This window comes from Rhea americana, unplaced genomic scaffold, assembly GCF_003343005.1.
Source record: "Rhea americana isolate MKP2758 unplaced genomic scaffold, rheAme1 scaffold_117, whole genome shotgun sequence".
In the NCBI taxonomy this organism is placed as follows: domain Eukaryota; kingdom Metazoa; phylum Chordata; class Aves; order Rheiformes; family Rheidae; genus Rhea; species Rhea americana.
The window spans coordinates 1,098,550-1,124,930 of record NW_028185228.1 but is presented as its reverse complement, the minus strand read 5'-3'; the positions used below and the strand labels follow the sequence as shown (position 1 = coordinate 1,124,930).

The window sequence follows — 26,381 nt, the reverse complement described above, 5'->3', positions numbered from 1 at the left end:
CCCTTGCTTTTTTTTTTTTTTTTGTTTGTTTGTTTGAAAAAACACATATCCACCAAAATTGTGTTTGGCTTCTGAAAGAGAAGTGAGGAGTTACGTAAAAAGAGAAATCTTGGCTGCGTATGGGGGAGGGGGTTATTTTATTTTTTTAGATAAAAGGAGCTGGTCTTTTAGATAAACTGGTGGCGTAGAGGCTGCTTAAAGATACCAGATCAGAAGCATCATGCTAAAAATAGGCTTGAGAAATGACATCAGGGAGTTGACATTGCTAAACAGCAAGGTAAGGGTTAGAAATAAGAGATACAATTTAAAAAAAATCAATCAGTATGAACTTAAAGAACCTAGAAAGAATCAGAAGCTGTATTAGATTAAGTGTAAGAACAAAAAGAGACCAAAAATATTTGAGAAATAACTAGCAAGAAGTGTCAAAATTATTTAATACTTCATTCAAACACATCCAGATCAAGGAGGCCTGACAGAGGRTCTGAAAGGCAATAAATGAACAAGGTATAAAAGGAGCACTAATAGATTTTAGTACCACTATAAAGAGGCTAAATGAATACCTTTGCATTGGTGTTCAGAGTAGAAAAAATAGGAGCATTTATCACACTGGGGCCCTCCATTGTACCCATTTTAGGACTCATGTGAAACCGAGAATGTAAAAGATAGTATGGAGCAAATGAACAAAATGAACCACAACAGATAGTCAGTACTTGTATATTCACCCAAGAATTTTGTTGTGAAGATCCTTTTGAACACAAACACCAGTATGCAGTTTTTCATGTATCTRTGTTGATTTATAAGGATTGATGTGCAAGCAAATAGGATGACAATTTTTCTAAAGGCTCCRAAGGAGATCTGAGGAATAACAGACCTGTAAGCCAAATGTCTTTGCAAGATGAACTCACAGAAACTGTAATGAAGATAGAATWTGTGGACACAGTGATCTGTTTAGGAAGACTTAAAATAGATTTTGAGAAGGGAAACCCTGCCGTAGAATTTACTGTAATTCTTTTAAAGGAATCAGTAACAGTCTGGGTAAAGGTGGTGTGGCTGATATAATCTGCTTGGTTTTCCAAAAGTCATTCCTCTGAAGCTTTGGAGGAAATTAAAACTTTGTGATGTGGGAGATTGATTTTTTTTGCATAACTAAGTGATTAGTTGAAAGATAGGAATTAAGTACAATGTTACCACAGTTGAAGGCAGATCATCAGTGGAAATCTACTGATGTGCAACATACTTTTTGCAAGTTGTTTGTGAGTAAGAAAGATGGGAAAGCTTGCAATTTATACAAAGATATTCAGGGTAGGAAGGACAAATGCTGGTTGAAGAATTGTAAAAAGTTGTAAAAAAAACCCGAGGGACTTGGTAATAAAATGGCAGATGAAATTCGATGTAGATAAATACTAAATGATACACATGGAAAAAAAAAATCTAACTTTCTAACTTCCTGTATAAATGTCAGGCCTTGACTTGGCCATTATAACCAAAAAGATTAGATTTGGGAATTATGTGTATAATTCCATGAAAATGTAACTCAGTGCTCAGCAGCAGTCGCAAAAGCAAATAACACATTAGGAATAAGGAAGACGGATAGAGAATGTAATACCTGAAACCATTCTGCTGTACAAAACTATAGTTTACCCTCATCTTGAATACAGTATGCTGTTCTAATCCTCTGTTCTAATTCGATCTTTAAAAGGAAAAAGCAGAAAAGGAGGGAAAAGTAGAAGGCTGATGAAAGATAGAAAATAACTTCCATGCATGGAGTGACTCAGTAGGCCAAAACTGAAAGGTCAGTCTGAAGGAATAAGGAGAGAGATGATGGAGATGTACGGATATATGAGTAGAATGGGGTAAATGAAAAAGAAACTTCTAGCTCTTCCATTAGAAGTAGTGGAGGGCATTCTATGAGAATGACAAGTGTATTGAAGCTGTGGGACTTCCTGTGGGAAGTTTCTGATGCTAAAAGTTTATATGGATTCAAACAGTGATAGTATTTAATGGATTTTTCTTCCATGATTTTTTTCGCCCCCATAAATACCTCTTCTAATTTAAGAAAGGTTGCTGGGTGCTAGTAGACTTTAGAGTCAACATCCATATTGGGAAATGTTGGCTATTTCTAGAGGCAGAATACTACATTAACAAACCTTTGGTCTGACATTGTACAATTTGTATGTGACATTAATATTACATGTATTCAGTAAAAAGTTTTCCATGTATAGTTTGGATTGTAGAATATAGTTTAAGTCTTCACGATAATCCTTCAGTTATAGTTGAATCTCCTTCAAAGATCCTTGAAGCAAGGTGCTGTTGTTATAGTATGCTTAGAAGGTAGTGTATATTTCTACAAACACAAACTTGGCAAATTCTAAATGCAATTGGCCGTGGTCATTTCATTCAACTTAATTTGCTTGATTTGTTTTAATGCTGATTTTATTTTAAATGTAGCTTCTTTCCTTTCAAAACTGCTTAAGCTGYGTCCTTCTGAAAAAGATACGTTCAGCAATAATGTTTATGCTGCAAATTGTCCTTGATATGCTGCTGTTGATTTTTTTGTTAAGTGATGAGATGTAATGTTTTATAATTCAGTATACTAATGCACAATGTCTTCATTAATTTCTCGTAATTAGTTGTAAGATGTACTAAATCAAATGACACTATCAAACTTCCTTTTATGATTCAATTGCATGTATTGCTCTGAGGCTTGAAAAATACTCATTCTGATTCAAATCCTTTGTCCCATGGCAGTTTCCTTTTTTCTTCCTGCGAGTCACTGTAGCAAAGTGGTTTTTTTGTTGTTGTTGGGTGTTTCTTTTTTTTTCTTGGTTTTAAGCAGACTTTAACTGAGGGGCTTTCCATTCCCCGAGAGCCCCCCCTTCCTCCACNGTAAAATCTTGTTTCCAGAGTTGTAAGGTTCCTCTTTTTTATTTGACTCCAAAGGGAATACATGCTTAGTATCTTCTGTCTGAAAAGATGCTATGTGATGTGAAGAACAGAGTATAACATTATAATAAAAAGAAAGCAGATCTCTTTAAAGGAGTAGTATACTCTAATATATTAAAAATGTTTGTTGGACTTAAACTGTCATTGGTAATATCAAGCATTTCTGAGAAAATAAGTATTTGTGAATGGAATTGCTTTGGTGTTAGTGGAAAGTCAACAGAAAAATCACTCCTATGAGCTAACAAAAGAGGTTTCATAAAGTGTTGTATCTTATTCGTGATGTAGTATGTTTTCCTATTCTTAAAACAAAAAGATAACAGTAAGAAAGGCCCATAACAAATCAACAGATAGTCTGCAACATCTAGACTGAAGAATTTTTCTGTGTCCCCCAACAAGTGCAGGATTTTCTGTACGGAATTGACATGATCTTCGCCTGAGTAATAGTTTAACAGATGAAATGCTTGACCTTAGCCCATGATAGTGTCATTTTTATTATTCAAGACCTAGAAATAAATTTTGATAACTTAATTTGGCCGTGAAATATCAACAATAATAAAGGTAGTACTATACTATAGACTTATAAATACGAAAACTCTTACAAAATTATTCCAATGTAATGATTGTATCCCTGAGATACAATATTAAAAACCAATTCAATAGATGGACAACATTGCTTATCCCTCTTTTAGTTAAAATGATGGATTGAAAATTTCAAATATTTCCTTCTTTTGAATGTTTTTTTCAGAGTTGATGTTAGTATTAGTGACTAATTGATGTTTACTGTTCTGTGGGTTAGATCTCATTGCTGAAGCAGAATCTGGAGATGCAACTTTCCCAGTCTCAGAGCTCTTTGCAACAGCTGCAAGCCCAATTCAGTCAGGAGAGACAGAGACTGACTCAGGAGATCCAGGAATTAGAAGAAGAGCATCAGCAAAGGCATAAGTCTCTCCAGGAAGCCCACATCCTTGCATTTCAAAATATGGAAGAAACAAAAGAACAGGAGCAAAAGGCATGTTCTTATGAATATTCCAAATTATGTAGAGAATGTCACAGTTTAGTCATTGTGCACACAGTGAAAATTAATAAAGTATTTGGGTAACTACCACATTTCCTTTTCAGATTGTGTTTTTAATGATGTTATTCAGTTAAATCTGTTTAAGAWATATTGAAAGTCATCTCTAATACTGGCATTAATTAGCATCTTGCTTTATATTCTATTATTGTGTTGATATATCTAATTATTATCAACACATGCACATTTCTTTAGAATAGCTTGAGATTATCTATAGCATCAATTTTAAGATTGATGATATTTCCCTAATTTCTCATGTTTTCTGATGCTTCCTATCAACTGACTACTTTTGTAATGTATTTTACATTTTCATTATGTTAAAAATCCTATACAGTATGTTTTGCAACTTGCAAGGTAATTTTCATATCCAGAAGATATTTTGTTCAAACCTTCACTAAATCTTCTTTGAAATTGAAATTCTGGCAGTGCATGATACTTCATAGTGTGTGTCATTAGATTTTTAGTTCAGATTGAGAGTTTACTTTTGCACAGAATTTCCCAGCTGTTTCCACTTACTCTGCTTTGGTTGTGCTTTGGTTCACATCAGAGGGTTGTCTTTGGGTATGCAGTTTGGGTTTGCTTTGTGTGAAATGGAATCAGAAGATGTGCTCCAGCAGCTTTAAGCTTAGTGCACATGAATGGAGAGTAACACCCTCACCAAATATGTATAGCATACACTAGGCCCCTCTATGGATCTGCTATTGTTCAGATACATTGTTTGCTACTGTAAACATAGCTGTAGATTTTTTTCTGTTTTTCAACTGTGAGCAKAACAGTCCTATTTTTTTGTACTCAAGTTATCTTGATAACCACTAGCCATAGAAAAGAAAAAATACTGTAGTATGATGATCTAGTTAAGAAAAAATGTGAGCAATATAAATGCATTTTTAATGRTTTCTAGAGTATGTTAGTGCCTAATTTTTGTTGCCAGATGAATTATTGTTTAATATTTTATAAATTCCCTTAGCTGGTATAYAATTAATCTTCTCAATTTGGATTTCATAGGAGTTAGAAGAGCGTTTACAACAAAAGCATTCAGAAGAACTTCAAGCGCTGAAAGAAACGCATAAACAAGCCATGGAAGGATTCAAATTGGAGATGGAACAGGAACTTCAGACTCTTCGATTTGAGCTGGAGGATGAAGGAAAAGCTATGTTAGGTATGTCATTTTCAAATTTACAAATAGGTTTGAAAGCATTATTTCTACTCATAAAAATATACATGCACAAATACACACATAAATGTGTATGTATGTGCATATATATGTATGTGTATGTGCCTGTGCACATGTGTATACACACACACACACGCTGCATTTTCCCCAAACATTTCAAGAAATGAAAAATAAATTGAAACTAAATATTGCAATAGAAATGTAGACAATAACTGAAATATCTAAAACACAACAATGCATCTCAAAAGCATTCAAAATTGACCTAATTGTTCCTGTTAAAATCAATAGAAGCTTTAACAAATAAGTCAAAATTGATTGCTTTTGAAAATCTTACCCTTTAATTTTTCAGAATGACTAAGTAACTGAATTTAATGATGGAGAATACTTCAGGAAGTGACAGGAATAGAAGAACTGGACAGTTGTTTAGCTTTTTATATTATAGTGACTTTAGAAGTGTGAGCCYTAGCATTCCATCTCTACAGCAGAGAGTCAGGAAGCACAACAATTTTGTTGATGTATTGATTGCGAATTAGTTTGAACTTTGTAGTACAGACAGGATTTGAACTGTACTTAGAAAGGTACAGTGCTTCTGCCAGTTCAGACAGTATGGAATAGTAAATAAGACAAAAACAGGAAAATAGTGTTTGTTACTTGGCTATTTTTTTAATAATATAGTTGAGAATTTAATTAGTGTTTTGTGTTACAAGAAATGAACCAGATTTCTCACAAATAAGTTAAGTTGTGATCTTGCCTCTGTAAACATAATCCTTGCTTATGGATTATAAAATTATAAATTGATGAAATAATGAAATCAAATACAGCAGAAGGTCAAGGTTACAACAATGTCATGGTGTTTATTCCACAACATTTCTTGATAGTCTTGGATTTTTGTTGGATCTAAAATTGAAGYAGTCTTTCCCTTTCTTACCTGTTCTATGGACAAAACAGCAAAAGTCAGTTTTGAAACAGAATTGGATAGGGCAACTGAGATGTGTTGGAAGACAAACTTGTGAGAACTCAACATGTTAAAAAAAATTATAGAGGGAAACAGTAACATTTGTCAGAGGTAAAGATTAAAGGGAGCTGATGCCGTTATAACTGATAAAACAATAAGAGTAGGGTGCACAAAGAAACATACTTCAAGCAAGTAGAAAGGTTGGCCTGATATTGAGCGTCAATGGCGAAAGCAAGAAGACTTCAGTGCAAAAGCTAATAAAAAAGGAAATGCAGAGGAAAAGACAAGGCAGGCATCTACTGTAGCTTTATGGCAGGAGATGCAGAAGAAAAGACCAAGGGACTATCTGCTACAGCTTTTTGGCAGTCTAGAATGTAGAAATGACGATGGTGGTATAAAAAGAACATGAAGAGATTGCATCACTCCAAGCAAGAGAAATAAGTGCGTGGAAGTGATTTATCTTTTTGGGATAGAAGGGAAAAATCAACTTAGAAACACCATACAGACAAAAGTAACAGCATAAACAACATGAATGGCCTTTTTTATTTGTTGAAGTCAGCCAAAAACATGCAAGCCTGAAAACAGACTTAAATATATACAGAAAGATAAAATTTTGCAAGTACGTTTAATTGACACTTTCTGTCTAACCACTGCTTTCTTTGTGTATGTTATATATAATCAAGAGGTTATTACTAAAAATGCTGTGGCTTTTTTGTGGGTTAGGGTTAAACATTTCTTCTCTGAGAAATGCATGTACATCTTGTAAAGTGCACATCAGAATAAAAATTTCAGTCCTGTCAGGAGAGGTTGTCTCTGTTCTCTTAACTCTTCTCTCAGCTCAGCATCTTTTCCACTTCGATTAGCTCAGTCTTTCCACTATAAATATCAAATGAAAGATCCTATAGTTGTACAAGTTTCAGCTAAACGTTGCAACTCATCAGACGTGGATTCCCTCATCTATTTTTGCTTATATACAATGGTTAGTTTTGATCGTTCAACATTATATTGCCAGCARGAGAAGAATTCTGAAGAACTTGCGTTCAAGTGATCTCCCACCAAAATAGGAACCATTGTTTTATCTAGGAGTTTTAGCTCATTACTGGGTGGCTACACACCACATATTCGTTTTGTTGAACTGCACACAATTTTCATTGAGTAATGCAAATGAGCGGTCATTCTCTGTCTTAATTTTTTGATTCCCTCAACTGAGGGCTAGAGCTACTAAATAAACTTAGCAAGTGTAAGACTGAAAACAAAAGAATTTGATTTTTCACACAATGTGGAGTTGAACTGTAGAATTCCATACAGGAGGATGGTGTAGATGCTAAAATTTTAAGTGATTTCGGAAAGAAACTAGACAGGTTTGGGGAGGGGGGGGAAGGTAAGAGAACTTGGGTGGTAAGACAAACATTTTGATTCAGGAATTTCCTGGGCTGCAGATTGTTGGTGTCCTATGATGTCCGGTGGATCAGGCCCATGCAGGAGTTTAGATGGAGTTTGAGTGCCTCCTGCATGTCTTTTAACTATGTGCTTCTGACTTGACAGTCTGTTTAGATGCATAGAAAAAAAATTAACGGTTCAAAAATTCAAAATGGAAAYGCAAGCTAAATAAAGGCAGCTTTAACCTAAATTCTGTCTAATTCCAGTTCCAGTGCTATACTTGTAACTGTTCATTGTTTTGGGGCTTTTTATCAGAGCCAACTGAAACCAGTGCCATTTATTTCAATGAGGTCAGTGTGGTTAACAAAAGAGCAAATCTGGTAAGTCCTGACAGTGTGTAGTTAATATGGAATAAGCTGACACCAACAGAGATACCTTTATAGAAATTAAATTGGGGAAGGAACCAAAGTAAACACTAGAGAATTTGTTGGGTCATCTGTTAAGTAAGCACAAAGTCTCAAAATGTTTTAAAAACGCAGCTGATATGCATCTTAGTGGTAAAATCAATATACACATTGAATGAGAAGATTGAGTTGAGAGTTATGTCCAAATTCTATATAGTGCAGAGAAAGATAACACAAAATAACTTTTCAGAACAGAACAATTCATAATTCTAGAGGCAAGTGCTTCATCTGAAAAGTAACATTCCATCCTTGCTTGCGATATCAGTAACAGTTTAGCATGCATCTAGGCCAAGATATCATTATAGTAAAGGATCCAGGAAAAAAAAAAAAAGTCTTTCTGCTTAACCCGTGACAGTAAAAATCCAGATCATGAGATCAACTGAACAAGACCACTGAAGGTATAAAAAGAAGTAGAGAATAATTCTCATAAATGTGTAAGAAAGGGGACGGGGACAAATTCTTTTCAATTGTCCCATGTGACAGGACMAGAGGCAATGGGCAGAAATTGAAGCATAGGAAGTTCCGCCTGAGCGTGAGGGGGAATTTCTTCACTGTGAGAGTGAYRGAGCACTGGACCAGGTTGCCCAGAGAGGTTGTGGAGTCTCCTTGTCTGGAGATMTTCAAGGCCCGCCTGGATGCAACCCTGTCTACTGTGCTCTAAGTGACCCTGCTGAGCAGGGAGGTTGGACTAGATGATCTCCAGGGGTCCCTTCCAACCTTACTGATTCTATGATTCTATAATTCCAGGATCCTGAAATATCTGAAAAATATTAATCAATCACAATTAGTAGGTAGCATGACAGTGAATGAGATAAAGTGCATGAGATTTTTAATGCAGAAGTATTTAATAGTCTGGCATATTGAATGTCAGTGTTAAAGCTAATATGATCAAAACTGAGAAAAACTTTCATCTTTATGATGTTGAATTTGTTATAAAACTCGACCAACATGTTGTTATTTAGTCATTAATTTTCACACAAATTTGAAATGCTAAATATGAGAAAAACATAAGTGAAATGCAATTCAAAGTAAGAAGAATAGTCTGAGCAAAGTGCTTCGTTTAACCTCAAGAGATGCAGGGGGAACCCTTCTGCTGCAACAGACTGCTTCATCTCTATTTTCTTTCCTTCCCTCTTTGTAAAATGGGAATACACATAAGGCAACTTCTACCTTAACTATTTTCAGGAGAAATTGTGAGATTCCCTATCTAGTGTAGTTGTGGAGTTTTTATTAAAAGACATAAAGAAAGCAAATGTGACACATGCAAATAAGAATTCAGTACAGATTACATTGAGACCTGTTCTTTAAAGGGTCCTCACCAGTTTCCTTTTGCAGATGCTTTTTCAAGTTCTAATATCATATGTGTAGAGGTTGAATATGCACATAATAACCCATTTGCAGAAGTGAAATTGTATGTTTGCTCTGTTACCTTTGCCTAAGTAATAGAACTTGAATGATGCACTCAGGTATATGCATTTGGAAAATTAGGTCATTTTTTTCAAATCTGACTGTGAGTACTTTTACATTACAGAACATGTTTTTGGAGCAGGAATGCAGAAGCCATCATTTTGTCTTTTATTTTAATTTCTATTTTAACACTGAGCAAGTATGACTCTTTCTAAATAGTGGGCTGCTGGCACCCAACTTACTAAATTGAAATTTAAAACATAACTGCCATAAACAGTGTGAGTGTGTGTGTGTGTGTGTGTTTTAACACTGAGCAAGTATGACTCTTTCTAAATAGTGGGCTGCTGGCACCCAACTTACTAAATTGAAATTTAAAACATAACTGCCATAAACAGTGTGAGTGTGTGTGTGTGTGTGTGTGTCAGGTGAGCAGCAATACTTGAAGGAGATGGTCTGTTACAATTAATTAGCAGTAAACATTTGCAAAATAAACTTCTCCTTTTATTCATGATAACTAGCTTCCCTGCGCTCAGAGCTGAACCATCAACATGCAGCAGCAATTGACCAGCTAAGGCACAATCACCAGCAAGAGTTGGTAGCTGCCAAACTGGAACTTGAAAGAAGCATAGAACTCGGCAGACGACAGGTATGAGGTTTTACTGGTAACTTAATGTAAAATTGCATAATCAGTATTGGTTTTCTGTTAGCTGGAGGCAATAAATGTTCTGCACATACAGAGAGGAATTTAATCCATCAGAGTTAGGCAGCACTAGCAGAGTCTGCGTGCTTATGACAGGTAAACTTCCTTACTTAGCTTTTTCTTCTTTCAGCAAACTTCTTTAGGAGCCTTATAAAATATCCCAGATCAAGGCAGTTTGGTTTTAGGATTATCAAGCCATCTCGGAACATGCTGGCTTTCCTTGGGAGGAAATTCTGTTTCTCACAGAATTCTGCTGGTTCTCAGCTGCTAATAGGACTTAAAAGGAAAAAAAAAATGTTTCTCTCTGAAGACAAGTGATAGGGTTAAGAAGGGATTGCTTTAAACCAAGTGATTACTTCAAATTTAAAATCTCTTATTTTCAGGAGCTAAATTGGGAAAAATAAAATTAACTTCTAAAGAAAGCCAAGAAGACAAACAGCTTTCAAATGTATATTTTTAACAATATTTCAAAAWTCCAAGGGCAACATAGATTACCTTTGCTTTCAGAGGCAAACTGATTCTTTCATTTTATGCAGTGAACTTGCAGGATGCAAGTTACAACTTGCAGTTTTGCAAATGGAGAGAAGACTCATGGATATAAGAGGACCAGAAAATTATTTCTTTATTTGTAAGAGGAGGCTTTTAAGGATTGCTTTACAAATAATCTGATGGCAAAGAGATTTAATCCTTTTAGAAGTATACTGGTAAGAGGAAACAGGTGTAACTGAATATAGTCCTTATACTTGCACAAACAACATAGTAAAATGTGACCCCCTTAGTTTTCCCCTTCCCTGCCAGTTTACAAGCATAAATAYTAGAAGCAAAGACGTGGTGCTGTCAGCAGTGAAAGAAAACGCGGAGGACTTAGGAAGGTGTAGCTTCAGTTGTGTTTTGTTTAAACCTAGAGTGAGCCACTCAAATGTGTCAAGAACAAAGATTGAAGTACAACACCAAGGGTTTGATCCAGCAAAATGGCAAGTACTTTGGAGTCAGTACAGTGAGCCGCTAAGCGTGTGTTTTAGGTATATGTAAAGTGCTTTAGCTTCATAGTAAAGCAATTAGTTGTATTTTTCTTTGTTAGTATACTTCATCAGTTTACAGGATCAAAGCTGAAGTACATGCAGAAATATCAGAAAAGGAGGGTTATATTTGCTAATTTTTAAAATACTTAAATATGTGGATATAACCTTTCCATTGCTTTTTCTTATAACCTTGATGTAGTCTTTGTGTAGGGAAGCAGAGAGTTATTTTTAAAGTTCTATTTTTAAGGTTGTACTAAAGAAATGTACATTAGGATATATTTGTATTTCTTGAATGCATGAAGGCTCAAAACCGCACAATTTTATATAAAGCTACTTTGAAATGTCTGTCACTGTGCAAACGATATGATGATTTATTGTTGTGAAACTGTAAAAGTCGAGTAGATGGGAATGGAGAACTCTGGGGAAAAAATATTTAGTTAATTTTATTACAGAATTTTTCTAAACCCAGCAGAATCATCAAAATCATTACTATGGGATCCAGGTGGGTTCCAGAAAAGCTTCCCATGTGTGCTTAAATTAATCAAGATGAATAGTCTCCCAGATGTTAATCACATATAAAACAAATATAAATAATAATATAAAACAAATGACTTTATTGATTTGTTGGATACATTATAAGTACTATACAAATTAAAAGCATACATAAAATACGGACATTTGAAGTGCTGTTTTGTACCAACACAATTTAAATTAAATGTGCAACCGCACATAAGTGCAAGTAGCTTACTTAGATGGCCATGTATCCTGCATATATATATATATATATATATATATACACACACACATATATATATATATATATGAGATATAAGACTTTTGAATCACTGTGTGTTGGAGCAGTGCATAGCTCTTGTGCTTTTTCATCAAGCTATGACTGTCCTTTTGTTTCCACATATCATAAGTTGCAGAGATAGAAATTGCAAATGCCCATCCTCCTACTTCTTAGCAGTATCTATTTTTTTAGGGAGGGATGTGCTTTGTTTTTTACTTTTTAGTGTTCRTTCACTAAGATATGGTATCATGTGGACATGTCTAGATTGAAAGCTTTTGTAGACCCCCCTGTGTAGACTCCTCCATCTCTGCACACCCATATACAGCTTTTCACTATGGCTGAATCAAATGCCCTGCTTTTCATTTTACTAGACAAAGTCCATTGACTGCAGGTGTTTGTTCTGTTTAGCAGAATTCTATAGTAGATGTCTGGATTGAATAGATAAGAGCCAAGATTCAAAGGCAAGAACTTGTATTCAAATGCARTCAAGATGTATGTGGAGACACAAAGGGCAATTACTGGGGTATCTTCCTATGGTACAAATCACCAATCAATGCTCTAAATCAGTCGTCAGTTGATCTTGTTTATCTGATGCTTAGTTGCTAATAAACTGSTTTCCAGAGATGCTAGTTTTCCAGGTAGCTAAAATCCTTGCGTGTTTTTTGCAACAACTTACCAATCACAAGATATGCACTTGAATGTTCATTTTCTGGAGGAATGCATGAATATTACTTTTTCTAACACAAGAGGACCAAAAAATGAAAGATGGACATAAATATTGCTACTGAGGCTCCAAAGCAAAATCCACTAATACTGAATTAGACATATATTTTGCAATAAAGACACTACAGAGTCAATACCACTATTATCAAAGCTTTTAATGTTAAGAGAAGCTGCTTCAAATACAGGAAATGGAAACTGCAGAAGGATCTCATGTCATTTTTTTTGCAGGCCAAACCAACTAGTCACCATCATTACCTAGTGGCACTGATACAAAATCAAACTCAGAGTATAATATAGCTTAGACAGAGTCCCAGATGGAGATTTCTTCCTCTCCAATAGCAGGGCAAATAGAGAACCTTCTTCTTTGAAAATCACATTTAAGCCCGTAGAAAACCCCCTCATTTCAGACAACCTAGTATTTTGGTAAGAACAACATTGAAGTGACAAATACTGAACGACTTAGATGTGATACTTTGGACTGATTACGATTATTTGGTCTGCATTTGAAGAGAGGGATCACATTCCTAACCTGCTGTTTTTGACCAGGTCATTCTTACCTGGAAGTATTAATCCTTTGTATTGATACTGGTTGATTTAGAAGTTATTTCAAGATATATTTAAAAATGTTGCGTAGATATATCAAGAGCAAGTCSAGAGCTTAYGGGTAAGGATTAAGGGCAGGCAAATATGGGTGATACTTGTGGATATTTACCACAGACCACTTGATCAGGAAGAAGTAGTCAGTGAGGCCTGCTGCAGACAGCTGGAGGTAGCCTCATGGTCACAGGCCCTGGTTCTCATGGGACACTTCACTGCCCTGATATCTGCTGGAAGGACTACAYAGCTAGGCACAAACAGTCTAGGAGGCTCCTGCAGTGCATTGGTGGTCACTTCTTGACACAGGTGGTGGAGGAGCCTAYGAGGAAGGGTGTCCTGCTGGACCTTGTCCTTAGCAACAGAGAGGGACTGGTTAGAGATGTGAAGGTTGGGGGCAGCCTTGGCTGCAGTGATCATGAGATGATGGAGTTCAGGATTCTGCGGAGAGGAAGGAAGGCAATAAGCAGGATTGCAACCCTGGACTTCAGGAGAGTGGACTTTGGGCTCTTCAGAGACCTGCTTGGAGGAGTCCCATGGGTTAAGGCCCTAGAAGGAAGGTGGGTCCAGGAGAGGTGGCTAGTATTCAAGCATCACTTCCTCCAAGCTCAAGAGCGGTGCATCCCTATGAGTGAGGAGTGCAGGAAAAGGGGCAGGAGACCTGCATGGATGAGCAAGGAGCTCCTGGCAAAACTCCAACAGAAGAGGAAGGTACACAGAATGTGGAAAAGGGCACAGGCCACTTGGAAGGAATGTAGGAACACTGTAAGAGTATGTGGGGATGCGATGAGGAAGGCTAAGGCCCATTTGGAATTAAGTATGATAAGAGATGTCAAGGACAACAAGAAGGGCTTCTTCAAATACATCAGCAGCAAGAGGAAGAATGGGGAAAACATTGACTGGGGTAGGTGCTGTAGTGACAAAGGCTACAGCGAAGGCAGAATWAYTGAATGYGTTCTTTGCTTCAGTCTTCACTGCAAAGGGCAGCCCTCAGGAATCACAGAGCCTGGAGACAAGGGAGAAAGTCTGGAGACAGGAAGACTTTCCCTTGSTCAAGGAGGATCAGGTTACAGATAACTGAGGCAAACTTGACACCCACAAATCCATGGGCCGTGGTGGAGTGCTGAGGGAGCTGGTGGAAGTCATTGCTAGGCCACTCTCCATCATCTTTAGAGGGTCCTGGAGAACTGGAGAGCAGCCTGAGGACTGGAAGAAAGCCAGTGTCACTCCAGTCTTCAARAAGGGCAAGAAGGAGGACCCAGGGAACTATAGGCCAGCCTGCCTCACCTCCATCCCTGGAAAGGTGACGGAGCAGCTCATYCTGGATGTCATCTCCAGGCATATGGAGGAAAAGAAGGTGGTCAGGAGTAGTTAGCATGGATTCACCAAGGGGAAATCCYGCTTAACCAACCTGAGAGCCTTCTCTGATGGAATGACTGGCTGGGTAGGTGAGGGGAGAGCAGTGGACGTTGTGTACCTTGACTTCAGCAAGGCTTTTGACACTGTCTCCCAGAACATCCTCCTGGATAAGCTCAGGAAGTGTGGGTTAGACGAGTGGACAGTGAGGTGAATTGAGAGCTGGCTGMAAGGSAGAGCTCAGAGGGTCGTCATCAGTGGCGTGGAGTCTGGTTGGAGGCCTGTGGCTAGTGGCRTCCCCCARGGCTCAGGACTGGGTCCCACCCTGTTCAACTTCTTCATCATTGATCTGGATGAGGGGACAGAGTGCCTCCTCAGCAAGTTTACTGATGATACCTAGCAGGGAGGAGTGGCTGAAACACCTGAGGGCTGTGCTGCCATTCAGAGWGACCTGGAGAGGCTGAAGATATGGCTGGGGAGGAACCTCCTGAGGTTCAACAAGGGCAAGTGCAGGGTSCTGCACCTATGGAARAATAACCCTAAGCACCAGTACAAGCTGGGGGCTGACCTTCTGGAGAGCAGCTCTGCAGAGAAGGACCTGGRAGTGCTGGTGGATGATAAATTGACCRTKAGCCAGCAATGTGCCCTTGTGGCCAAGAAGGCCAGTGGTMTCCTGKGGTGCATTAGGAAGAGTGTTGCCAGCAGGTGGAGGGAGGTGATCCTGCYCCTCTACTCAGCCCTGGTGAGGCCWCAYYTYRAGTCCTGTGTCCAGGTCTGGGCTCTCCAGGACAAGAGAGACATGGAGCTACTGAGGAAGAGTCCAGCGTAGRGCTACRARGATGAYCAGAGGGCTGGAGCACCTCCCCTATGAGGAACGTCTGCGAGAGCTGGGCCTGTTGAGCGTGGGGAAGAGAAGACTGAGGGGGGATCTTATCAATGTGTACAAGTACCTGAGGGGAGGGTGTCAAGGGGACGAGGCCAAACTCTTTTCAGTTGTCCCACGTGACAGGACAAGAGGCAATGGGCAGAAACTGAAGCACAGGAAGTTCCGCCTGAGCGTGAGGGGGAATTTCTTCCCTGTGAGAGTGACGGAGCACTGGCACAGGTTGCCCAGAGAGGTTGTGGAGTCTCCTTCTCTGGAGATATTTAAAACGCACCTGGATGCAAGCCTGTGCCATGTGCTSTAGGTGACCCTGCTTGAGCAAGGGGGTTGGACTAGATGATCTCCAGATCGCTCAACCTGCGATTCTCTGATTGATGACATTGTTTACATCGAAGTAATTTCATGACTATTTGCTATTCTGAAATTTCATGAYCAGTTAGAATCACCCTTCCAGAATCCTAGAATCACTTCATGAAACTGCTGACCCAGTGACAGGTACTAGCCATAGCAAAACCATCTGGAAAGCAGATCCATCCATGAGTCCATGTGACCAGGGTCCATCACACAGGATTCTAAATACTTTCATAGTATTCCAACTTGGATTCATGACTTGTCTCTGCAGTGCAGGAGGAGTATAAATAAAAAATGATTAAATGACAAAGACTTCAGAAGTTCAACACACTTTAAAAAAAATACTCCTGCTTCTGTGTGATCTTGAATTATGCAATACTTGACACTCGTCACCTGTGACACTGACATTACCTGAAGAATAGACCTTTCTGTCAAAATTCCCTTACAAAATGGAGCGATTTTGAAGAAAATGGCTAATACAGGCTTTCTGAATGACAATAAATATCTGTGAAGCAATAGCCAGGTGGATGTGACAGACAGGCTGTAGATGTGATGACAGCTATGGATGTGAAAGACAGGGATGCTCAAGGCATTAGGAATCATCAGGACTCTCAAAATCTGTGCCTTTTGAAGGAGTTATTTTATGAACAATTAAAGGGAGAACATAATGAACTCTTCAAGGCTTAACGGCTTCTTTGCAGACTCTGAGAGTTATATAACAAACCAAGCCTTCAATTCCAGTTGATAAAATTGATGTAGTCCTTAGAGCGTCATGCCAAGGAAAAAGAATTGTTTTCTAGCTTTTTTTTTTTTTCTTCAGCGCTATCTCTTGAAGTTTAACTCCGTTCCACTAGTCTGCCATTCCATGACACTGAGATGAAAGTGCTGAAGATCTTTAGATTTGTCTGTTTATGTATATTCTATATACAGTATATTTGAAGGATACTTTAGGAAGTGCAATATGAACTTATTAACATCAACAATTAAGTTGCTGCTTCTAACATTTCAACACCAGTTCCCCAATCAATGCTTATTTTTATTCAAACTTTTCTAGTAGGTGTCAACATCAGCTCCATGAGGACAATAGTGGAGCTGGGTGTTGTCTCTCGTTTTAGTAAACAGTTGGAATTACTGCAAAAATTACAAAATTATCCATCTGTAAAATGGAGAACATTCAGATTGATATAGTACTATCCAGATCAAAGAAAAATTGGTCTTTTTCTTTTTAAGATACATATATGGTTTACTGTACAGAATGAAGTATATCTAGTGAATGATATATCCTGTTAGTTTGTGTAGTTCATTATATATTTCTTTCTGCCTCGCATACGATGATACCTTTTATATTCTCTCACAAATTGAATGACTTTGATTTCTTCATTATTTGTATTTCACACAACAAAAGACAGTCTCTCAGTTTTAGTTAAAATTTGTGTTTACGTCCAAACACTGAAAAAAAATTGTCCAATGAATCGAAAATTCTGTTCAGTTACTATTTTCCAAAAGCAAGTATTGTCTTTCTGAGAGAAAATATTTTTTGCTGCTGCTGCTTGTATCATAGGAAAAAGAATTTTTATGCCGAATATCAGATCTGCAAGATGAACTGAGACACCGAGACCATCATATAGCTGAACTGGATAAAGAGATTCTGCATCTTCATGAGAATATAAGTGCACTGACTAAGGAACTAGAGTTTAAAGGGAAAGAAGTTCTTAGAATACGCAGTGAATCCAACCAGCAGATCAGGTATGTTTTTTTTTTTTTTTCCACTCTAAGCTTACATGTTCTCTTATGTATTGCTTTGCTTAAGATACTTCAACATTTGTGACTTTCAGTTTAAGCTCTTAATCAAGTGGTGTTACATGTTGCTTAATCTTCTTTAGAAAAAAATGATGTCCATTGCTAGTAAAGTTAGTGAATATTACCATACAATTAAGCTGCATTTCAATATTTTGGCTTATTTTAGTTACAGTCCTTTCAAGTGTTCTTTTTTTTTATTATTATTCATTATGTTTGTTTATTTTAAAAAGCATTAAAGGAGATGTGTTTTCCATGAAATAAGCTAGAAGATTAGAGGGGACAGTAAGTAGCAGGTTTTGATGATTCAGTAATTTCTTTCTGTGTTGTCTGGTATTATGTAAAAGTCGTTAAAAGCCTGGCAGAAAATCATGATTAACAGTCTGATTTTAGAATAACTCTTTTCTCAACAAAAATAAATTAAACAGGATGCATGAGCAAGATTTAAGCAAGAAACATGAGAAAGAGCTGGATGTCTTGACAGCAGATCACATCAGAGAGAAACAAAGCATGCTGGCAGATTTTAATAAGACCCAAGAGCTGCTCAAGGAAATTAATTCAGCTTTACAAATTTCGTAAGTTTTATTGCATAAAAAAGTTCATATGTCTGCATTTCAGTGAACAATAGTTTATTCTGATGTCCATAAGTTACCAAAGATAATTACAGAGATACAGATATGCAGAAACCTCACTCAGATATGTGTCCTAGTCTTGCATTCTTTGCACAACACAGCTCCTAGGAGCTTCGGGGAAATTTACCAAGATAAATTATAATGGATTTGAGACCAAAAARAATCAAGTAGAAAAACTAGTAAGTCTGTGCAGTTCTTAGAAAATTAGAAACATGATTTCAAATGTTTTCTCTCAAACAATTTATCCTTTTTGAGAACACAAAAGTTTTTTTAATAAGTTTATAAATAGTATAGTATCTACTCTAAAAGTAGCTGATTATACTAAGTGGATTGAGTGGTACTAACATTTTCAGATTTGCTGACATAAGAAAAATGAAAAATTTCTATTGGTATTCTCAGTAAGTGTCTGAAATGAATTACACAACCATACAAATAACAGAATGCCTCTGAGTCAAAGTGCCACCTGGGGTTAGACCACCCCGAGCAGAAGTGCAGTAGCAGCATGTTGTTCAGCCAGTGTTTTCCTGTCCTCCACTTTCTTCTTTCTTATCCCTGTTTATGATGTAACTCGGAGTTTCCTGACAGAGTCTCCATGAAGGACTTTGTATTGGCAACATAAAATATCTGTGGCAGAGGAAAGAATTGGTTTCAAGTGTATGATGCACAACTTTTCTGAGTAAATATCAATTCTTAGTGGACAACAAACCACACATAAGATTTAGGATTCTGGACAACATCTAATTTTGTCTAAAAAATACGAGTACCCCAAAATTCTATTTAGCTAAAATGAGTCTAAAATTCTAATTCTTACTGTTTTGTACTCATCCACATACACACTCTTGTGCCATGGTGGTAACTTGCCATTCAGTAAGTTAGGTGTAAACTACCTCGTGTTACTGCATTTGTCTTATATGAATAATGGGTATATGTGCAGCCACTGCAAATAGTTGCTGGAACTGTATACCCTAACTTTTACCCTAGCTGCTTGTTTTGCCATGTTCTGAAATGCTCCGAGTTTGCTTCCTATACTTGGTTCTTGCTCAACTTGGAGCTGCAGGGAAGTAGCTCTGAAACCTATGGTGTAAAGGTAGCRAGGAGATCAGTGCCCTGTGCCTTGCTTCCAGTTTGTTATCTCATTACATTGTAGCAATTAGATGTCAAAGGAAGAAACTTTGTTGAAAAAAAAAGAATGTTTTGTGGAAAGATTTCTTAACTAATGATTTCCAGTGTCTGCATTACCTAAAACAAGACCTTGTGAACTTTTATGAAATGAAGAATCTAGGTCATAGTAGTTTAGAGTGGTATCATTAAATAGGTTCTCCAGCTAGATTCTTTAAATTACATATTACCTATTTGAAACAGAGAAAACAGTTCTGTGAAATATCTGAAAATAAAATGACAGATGTGCATAACTGTGTATTGTACTCTGGGGATTTGTATGCAATAGCTTAACCCAGCATAAAATGTATACACAAAATTAAGCTAGCTGAGCATATTTTACGTTCTGCTGAGTCAAATACTTTTCTGCAAATAAAAACAGTTGTGTTGTTCACATTCATAATGTTTTATATAAATACATTATATAATCTTCTCAAGTTATACACAGGTTATTTGAAGGTTATAAATAATTTAATATGCACTGTTTTCTCAAATGCAACACAAAGTCAAAATTATACAGCTGCTTCTGAAGGGAAAATACTTTAAAATCAGAAGTGATGTCTGCTTCAGATGTCTTATGGAACTAAGTTTGAGCTGACTAGACACTTTAGATTTATAGGGTTTTTCTTTCTTTTTTTTTTTAACCTAAGCTTTTTAAATTTCCTATTCTGGAATTTAGTATGCTAATCTATGTGAAGGCTGAATACAGTAGACAGGTATTTTGGTAGTTTCTTTTCAAACAATGTTTAGTATTATGAGTGTTACGTTTTAGAGACAAACAGTTATTTGGAAATGTCTTTCATCTTCAATACTTCTTCCGTTATGAAGAAACAACAAGGAGAGGTGTGCTGTTACTTCTACATTTCCTCTCTTAGTTGGCTTATTTCAATTCTCTCCTTTAATGCTTTCCCACCAAGCATTTCAAATATCCTCATATTATTTCAAGTGTTTCTCAATTGTTACTTTCCTCTTAATCCCAATATTCTAATATCTGGATGTTTATTGCTTTTCTTTTACAGCTTATTCCTTTATTTCCATCTCTAATGGTACTAAGTTGATTTGCGGAGAGGAATTAGTTACATATTAGTCTTCACTATTCTTGGATATCTGTGTCTCACTATGCTCCTCATGAGCTGAGGAAGATGGTGCCAGCCTTGTCTGTCTGTCCTGTTTCTCCACTATCACAAGCATGCATCTTCATTCAGTGTAGATATCTGTTAAAATAAAATGATACTGCTTTGCTCATCCAGCAATTCAGTTGCCAGCTTTTCAAAATTTACATTAATATTAAATACAATACAGTATAGGCCCTACATTATACATAAGAACCCATGTTACCTATATGTTTTGTAATTCTGTTGTCCATATTCTTTAACTTTGAGTGCCTCATTTTCAGTCTGGCTTCCGAGAGGCCTCTTTTCCAAATACCTAGTACTGCATGCACAGAAAGGATATATTTTATTCTATATTTTAGAATTTTATTCAGATTATTATTTTCTGTAGTAAAGATTTTTTTTTACTGAATTTTTAATTAAAGCTGAATGATAACAACACTGAAGTTTTACTTTGAGGTGAAATGCAAGTTGTATTTTACTCCTTGAACTGTCTTTTGTACTAACCAAAGATATGACTTTATTCACTCATCATTTAACACTGGATCAGGCTAAAAGGACTGTTTTTCTTTCCTATAAAGTTTAGAAGAAATGGAAGAAAAATACAAAAACAGAGAATCAAGACCAGAAGATTTGCAGCTTATCTCAGAGCTGAAAGACCTAATTGCAGAGAGGGACCAACTCATAAAGAAATTGATTGTAAGGCTTTTTATGCTCTTTTGGTTTAGTGTCTTGACAGATATAAATGTTAATCTAATTCAGAGCACTTAAAATGTATTCAGAGTACCAGTTCTGCTAGCATATCTTCCTATGCTTTAACATTTTATCCTGTGGTTTCAGTGATTCATAATAGTAATATTAAGTAGATGCAGAGGTTTTCTTGCAAAATCAAGCATAATACATTATTACAAATATAAGTTAAAATATTAGTTTAAAAAAAATTGCGGTATGACCTTCATCAGACGTATCCTATCTGCAGTCCTGGAATAAGAAGCAAGCCATGCAAGCCACATAAGAAATAGCCTCTTCTGTGAGGTTTTCAAGAAGGTCTCAAATTTCCTGGTACACTGAACTTCCCAAACTTAGATCCCAAGCAGCCTGACAGATAGTTATTTATTCAGAACCAAGTAGGAATGAGGAAATTCAAATTAATTAAAGATCAGAAGTTAACTATACTGAATCTTTCCCAGTGTGTAATCCTTTAATCCATGCTCATTCTCAAGGGTAAAACATACAATGGAACTGCATAAATAGAAATGATTTAGTATTTACACATAATAGAATATAAAACATTAAGTATGAAACAATTGATAGAAATGTAGGTTCCTTTAAAATGTAAAACATCAAATTTATTTCAAGTCATTTATAGACAGATTTGGCCACTAAATAATTGAAAATGCATAAAAAGAAGTTTCTATTTGTTCTTCTTTTAGGAGGACAAAAAGTTCTATCAACTGGAACTAGTTAACAGGGAGACTAACTACAACAAAGTGTTTAATGCAAGCCCTAATGTTGGTGTTATTAATCCATTGGTGAAGGTATGTTCCATGGACTTCATTGCTAAAGTGAAGAAAAAGAAATCTAACTTAGAATATAATAAAAAGAAGAAATATATGTATGTGTGTGTGTACGTGTGTGTACATGTATCACTCACTTTTTATTGAAAGAAATGTTCAAAACAAGGAGCATAGTTTATTATTTGTCTCTTTCTTTTTGTGTAGATGTATTTGTTTCTATTATGTTGTTTAGGGATCCACTGATATTGTTGCCCTAGTTTGCTAGGCACGGATGACACAAAACTGTAAAATCTAGGTAGAAAAGTGAAAGGCTACAGAAGGCAGCACTGTAACATATAAATAGAGAACGCTAAAGTCTGTAAACACTRTTTTGTATTCATCATCTTTTTTTTTTTGGTCATTTTGGAAAGTGGAAGGGCAGTTTTATTTTTCAGGTGGTACTTAGGATGAAAGACCATTAGAAAAACTGAAGGAGAGGGGACACTAAACAAAAGGAATAAGGGTAAAAGAGGGAGGAAGAGACTATGAGAAGGGCATGGAATGAGACTGAATAGAGAAAGATGGAGTGATAATGGAGAATTGRAGTGACAACCAGACATGGACTGTGGAGGTCGCTGGAAATAAAAGCAGGCTTCCACCCTTCTTAGTAAATGTTGAGTCCAATGTGAGTGAAAACACTTCATAGCAGCCTTTTCCAATTTGCTGCACCCTGGTGAACAGCAGCCAATCAAGGCTACTGTACAAAAATGCATAGTACCCGCTCTGTCACTTCAAAAGCCAGCAGCATTCCTACAGGAGGAATCCAGAGAGACATGCTGAAGGCTACCTTTATTCCATTTCTTTTCACCACTTCAGCAGTAAGAATGAGTCCTCTAACATGTAACGCGTGAGTTTAGTAACTCCTAAGCTGTTACATCTGCCTGGAAATGGAAGAGATTTTTCCCAGCAGGAGAGGTAGAATAGTATGGAAAAGTGCTGAAGCAGGGGATAACCCAAAGGGCACAGTGTAAGCAGCTGAAATGACAGTTTCAGCTGATAAATGATAGTTTCAGCTGATAACTTTTAACATCAGTTATCAAGGTTAAAATGGGTTGTGAGGCCCCCACTGGCTTGGAGATAAACAGTTCACACAGATCTCAGCAAACATCTCAAAACATCTTTTATGCATTTGAGAAGTTGGTAACACTGAAAATCCAGTCAAGATTCAGTTCAGCATCAATGCCTGTTTAGACATCTACATGAGAGTGTGTATGTAAGCATCCATTACAGTTAAGGGATATTTAATTTATTGTCAATGACCCTTAGAGCCCAGCTGACTTGAGCAGCCACTAGGTACCTAGTTTAGGGCGAGCTGAATCACTCCTGTTTTATCGATTTTATCTCCACCAGTTATGTAGATTATATGTAGATGCTCAAATTGCCACAAGTAGAGGCAAGTTTGGGGTGAGTTTAAAAGAAAATCAAGGCATATGAAAGAAAGCAGTGTAATCTTGCATAATTTAGGGTTCGTTCACATTGCAGTAATTTTACCTAGGATCCAGCTGTTTAGTTAGCAAGTAAGCAATTGGGTCTCAACAAGTAACAATTCTCTGTATAAAAGAAGGTCTGTTTAAGTCATTTAATAAATCAGGCTGTGTTATTTATTTATCTAAGCCTTATTATGGTTTCATGTCAGGTCAGGCATGAATACACAAATTCTGCTGCAAATTGTCAGCATTCTTCTACATTTTCCAGGAGCCCAGCAGCTCTGACAAGCTCATCTGCTGATGCCTCATACATAACTGCATAAAAAGCTTAGCTTGGGCCCAGCAGAGACAATATCAGGACTGCCAGATACAATTTGGATGCTTTGTCTTTATGTGATACAGATTGTTTAAAAATTTTGGAAGTTTGTCTGGACCACTCATTTTTAAAACTATGAAATTTAGCTGTCAAATGCATCAGCTTGTGTTTTGTGTGAAATCTGAAGCATTTGTAAGAATCCTTTAGCATCAGATTTCCATAGTGATAATTCATTGATTTTTATCATATGCTTCTATCACTTAAATTTTAAGATTTAAATACTAAATACAAGACAGTAGTCTTGTATGCCAAAACATTTTGCTCTCATTTCATGAATTGTGGACTATGTTATTTTGTCAAAGCACGTACTGTGTTATTGGAGAATGAATTACAAAGAAAGTGAAAATCTCATTCTTTTTGCTTTTTTGTAATGAAAAAAAGAAGTTGAGTTACTGCGGGCTTTGCATATTAGCGCATAATTAGAACCATTGCAGTATATATTAAAGCTTCTCAAATTTGTGCAATGGATCTGTTTAGTGTTATATTGTTAGATCTCAAGTTTCATGATGCTTTGCATGAATTTCATGGAAACTACACATATAATTTTGTCTCTCCAGATTTGACTTCTTCAGAAGCATAGATTGTTTTATATAGAATAAGATATAAACTGTAATAGTTTTCTAAATGTTTATATGGATAATATATTCAGGAAAACTTAGAACGCTTGAGAATAATTTTCCAGAATACCATTTTCATAGAAATGTGTACTATGAAGTACACATTTTTAATTACAGTGTATGTTACCTGGTATGTTTTACGTACTTAGTTACTTCTGCTAAACTAATTTTCCACTTTCTTGTTGTTTCTTGCTTCTTCATCCTGTGAAGAAGTAAAGTGTATGGAACGATCCTAGTTTAATCCTTTGCAGCTAATGACTTTTTTCTATTATAGCTTTTTGTTAAATTGTTGATTTTATGTTGCCAAAAACAAATGCATGTACCACTGTGGCTATATCAGCAGCATTTACATCTGCCAGCCCTGGAGAGGGTAGGCACTGAAATCAAAGCTAGCAAATAGCTCAGTGGCAGAGAGTACAAACAGTAGGACTCTGTGTCCATCTTTGATTGAACTGTTGCCCTCCCTCAAACAGAGCAGCTCTTCTCTTTCAAATGCAGTTCTGCTTGGAAATTACAATATAAAAACAACATGACATTCCACTTGTTCTTCATTTTCTTCAATTCAAATTCAAATGATTTATAAGTTCTTAGGGTTTTTTTTTTCTAGTGCTTTGTTAGGATTTGATATGTATAATTGAAGGAAAGCATTTAATATATACTTAGTTAATATATAATTCATGAGAACAAAAGAATCTAGTTTTATTTTTGGAAATGGAGGTTTGTTAAAATAATAATTGTACATGGAATATTCAGTAGAAGTCACAAAATACACATGGCATTCCATAATAAAGCAATTGAAGAACTAGAGAATTATTTGAATCATCTTTCCACACTAAAATATCTAGCCAGTGGGGAGGATAAGTACTCATTCCTTTGTATGTGTTATGAATAGTAAAATGGTAATATCAGAATAATTCTCCAGTATTTTTTGGTCCCATGGTATACTGCCAGTAGGAGTATGGAGAGTATTAAAAAAAGAAAAAAGTTCAGTTGTGCCATCTTGTGTCTAGAAGTGTTAGCTGTAGTCAAGTTAGTCGAGTTAGAAGTCTGGCCTTTTTTCTTCTGTGTGCAGGAAACTGGGAAACTGATCTATGATATAAGATTTTTTTTTTTAATCTTTACCAGTATTGCTATAATATTCACTAACTAGGAATGCATCATTGCTTTAAGAAGAGAAATGAGGTTGGTGTTCTAGGTTCTGTGTTTCACTTATCAAAATGTGCTTAAGTAATGAGGTGAAACGTATTGGAGAGAGAGACTTTTTTCTTCACTGAAATTTGCTGTAATTACATTTGACAGCAGAGCTGTGTCATTAATACTAAGAAAGAATTTAAGTAAAAATGAAAGGTTTAACAGACTGAATGATAATTTTGTGGAAAACTTGCTATCTGCAGTGTCTTAGAATATTGGAAAATCATTAAAAATTACACACTCGTTGATTATTAAACTGGTTCTTAATAACGTAATCACCTTCTCAGACATTTGATTTTTCTGTGAAAATTTATGCTGTTCAGTTCTGGTCAAAGCAAACAGTAAAAGTAAAAATAGAAAAATATCCCACTCTCTCTCAGTTGCTCCCCTTTCAAAAGATGAAAACGACCATCAACAAAGCTTTAAATCTGAAAATCTCCTCATCTGTCATGGTGCAAGGAGCCTTCCTTACATTTGTTATTTTTAATGCAGCAAAAGAAGAAGAATGATAAATCAACAAACAGGTTTGTGAGTGTCCCCAATCTAAGTGCTCTGGAATCTAGCGGAGTGGGCAATGGACATCCTAACCGCCTGGACCCCATTCCTAACTCACCCATCCACGATATTGAGTTCAACAGCAGCAAACCACTACCACAGCCAATACCACCCAAAGAGCCCAAGGCGTTTTTGAGGTGAGC

At 36.5% G+C, this 26,381-nt stretch overlaps 1 protein-coding gene across 2 annotated transcripts in view; it reads left to right on the top strand.

The window, feature by feature from the left end:
• FAM184A (family with sequence similarity 184 member A) overlaps positions 1-26,381 on the top strand; it is an 88,701-nt gene that overhangs the window by 59,702 nt on the left and 2,618 nt on the right. The window contains exons 10-17 of one of the 2 annotated variants that reach the window (XM_085318588.1): positions 3,740-3,952; positions 5,021-5,174; positions 9,914-10,041; positions 17,379-17,563; positions 18,043-18,189; positions 21,098-21,215; positions 21,950-22,054; positions 26,176-26,375. In XM_085318588.1, the coding sequence (XP_085174714.1) occupies positions 3,740-3,952; positions 5,021-5,174; positions 9,914-10,041; positions 17,379-17,563; positions 18,043-18,189; positions 21,098-21,215; positions 21,950-22,054; positions 26,176-26,375 (1,250 nt within the window). The remainder of the gene's footprint in view (positions 1-3,739; positions 3,953-5,020; positions 5,175-9,913; positions 10,042-17,378; positions 17,564-18,042; positions 18,190-21,097; positions 21,216-21,949; positions 22,055-26,175; positions 26,376-26,381) is intronic. The other variant, XM_085318595.1, reaches the window with a different exon arrangement.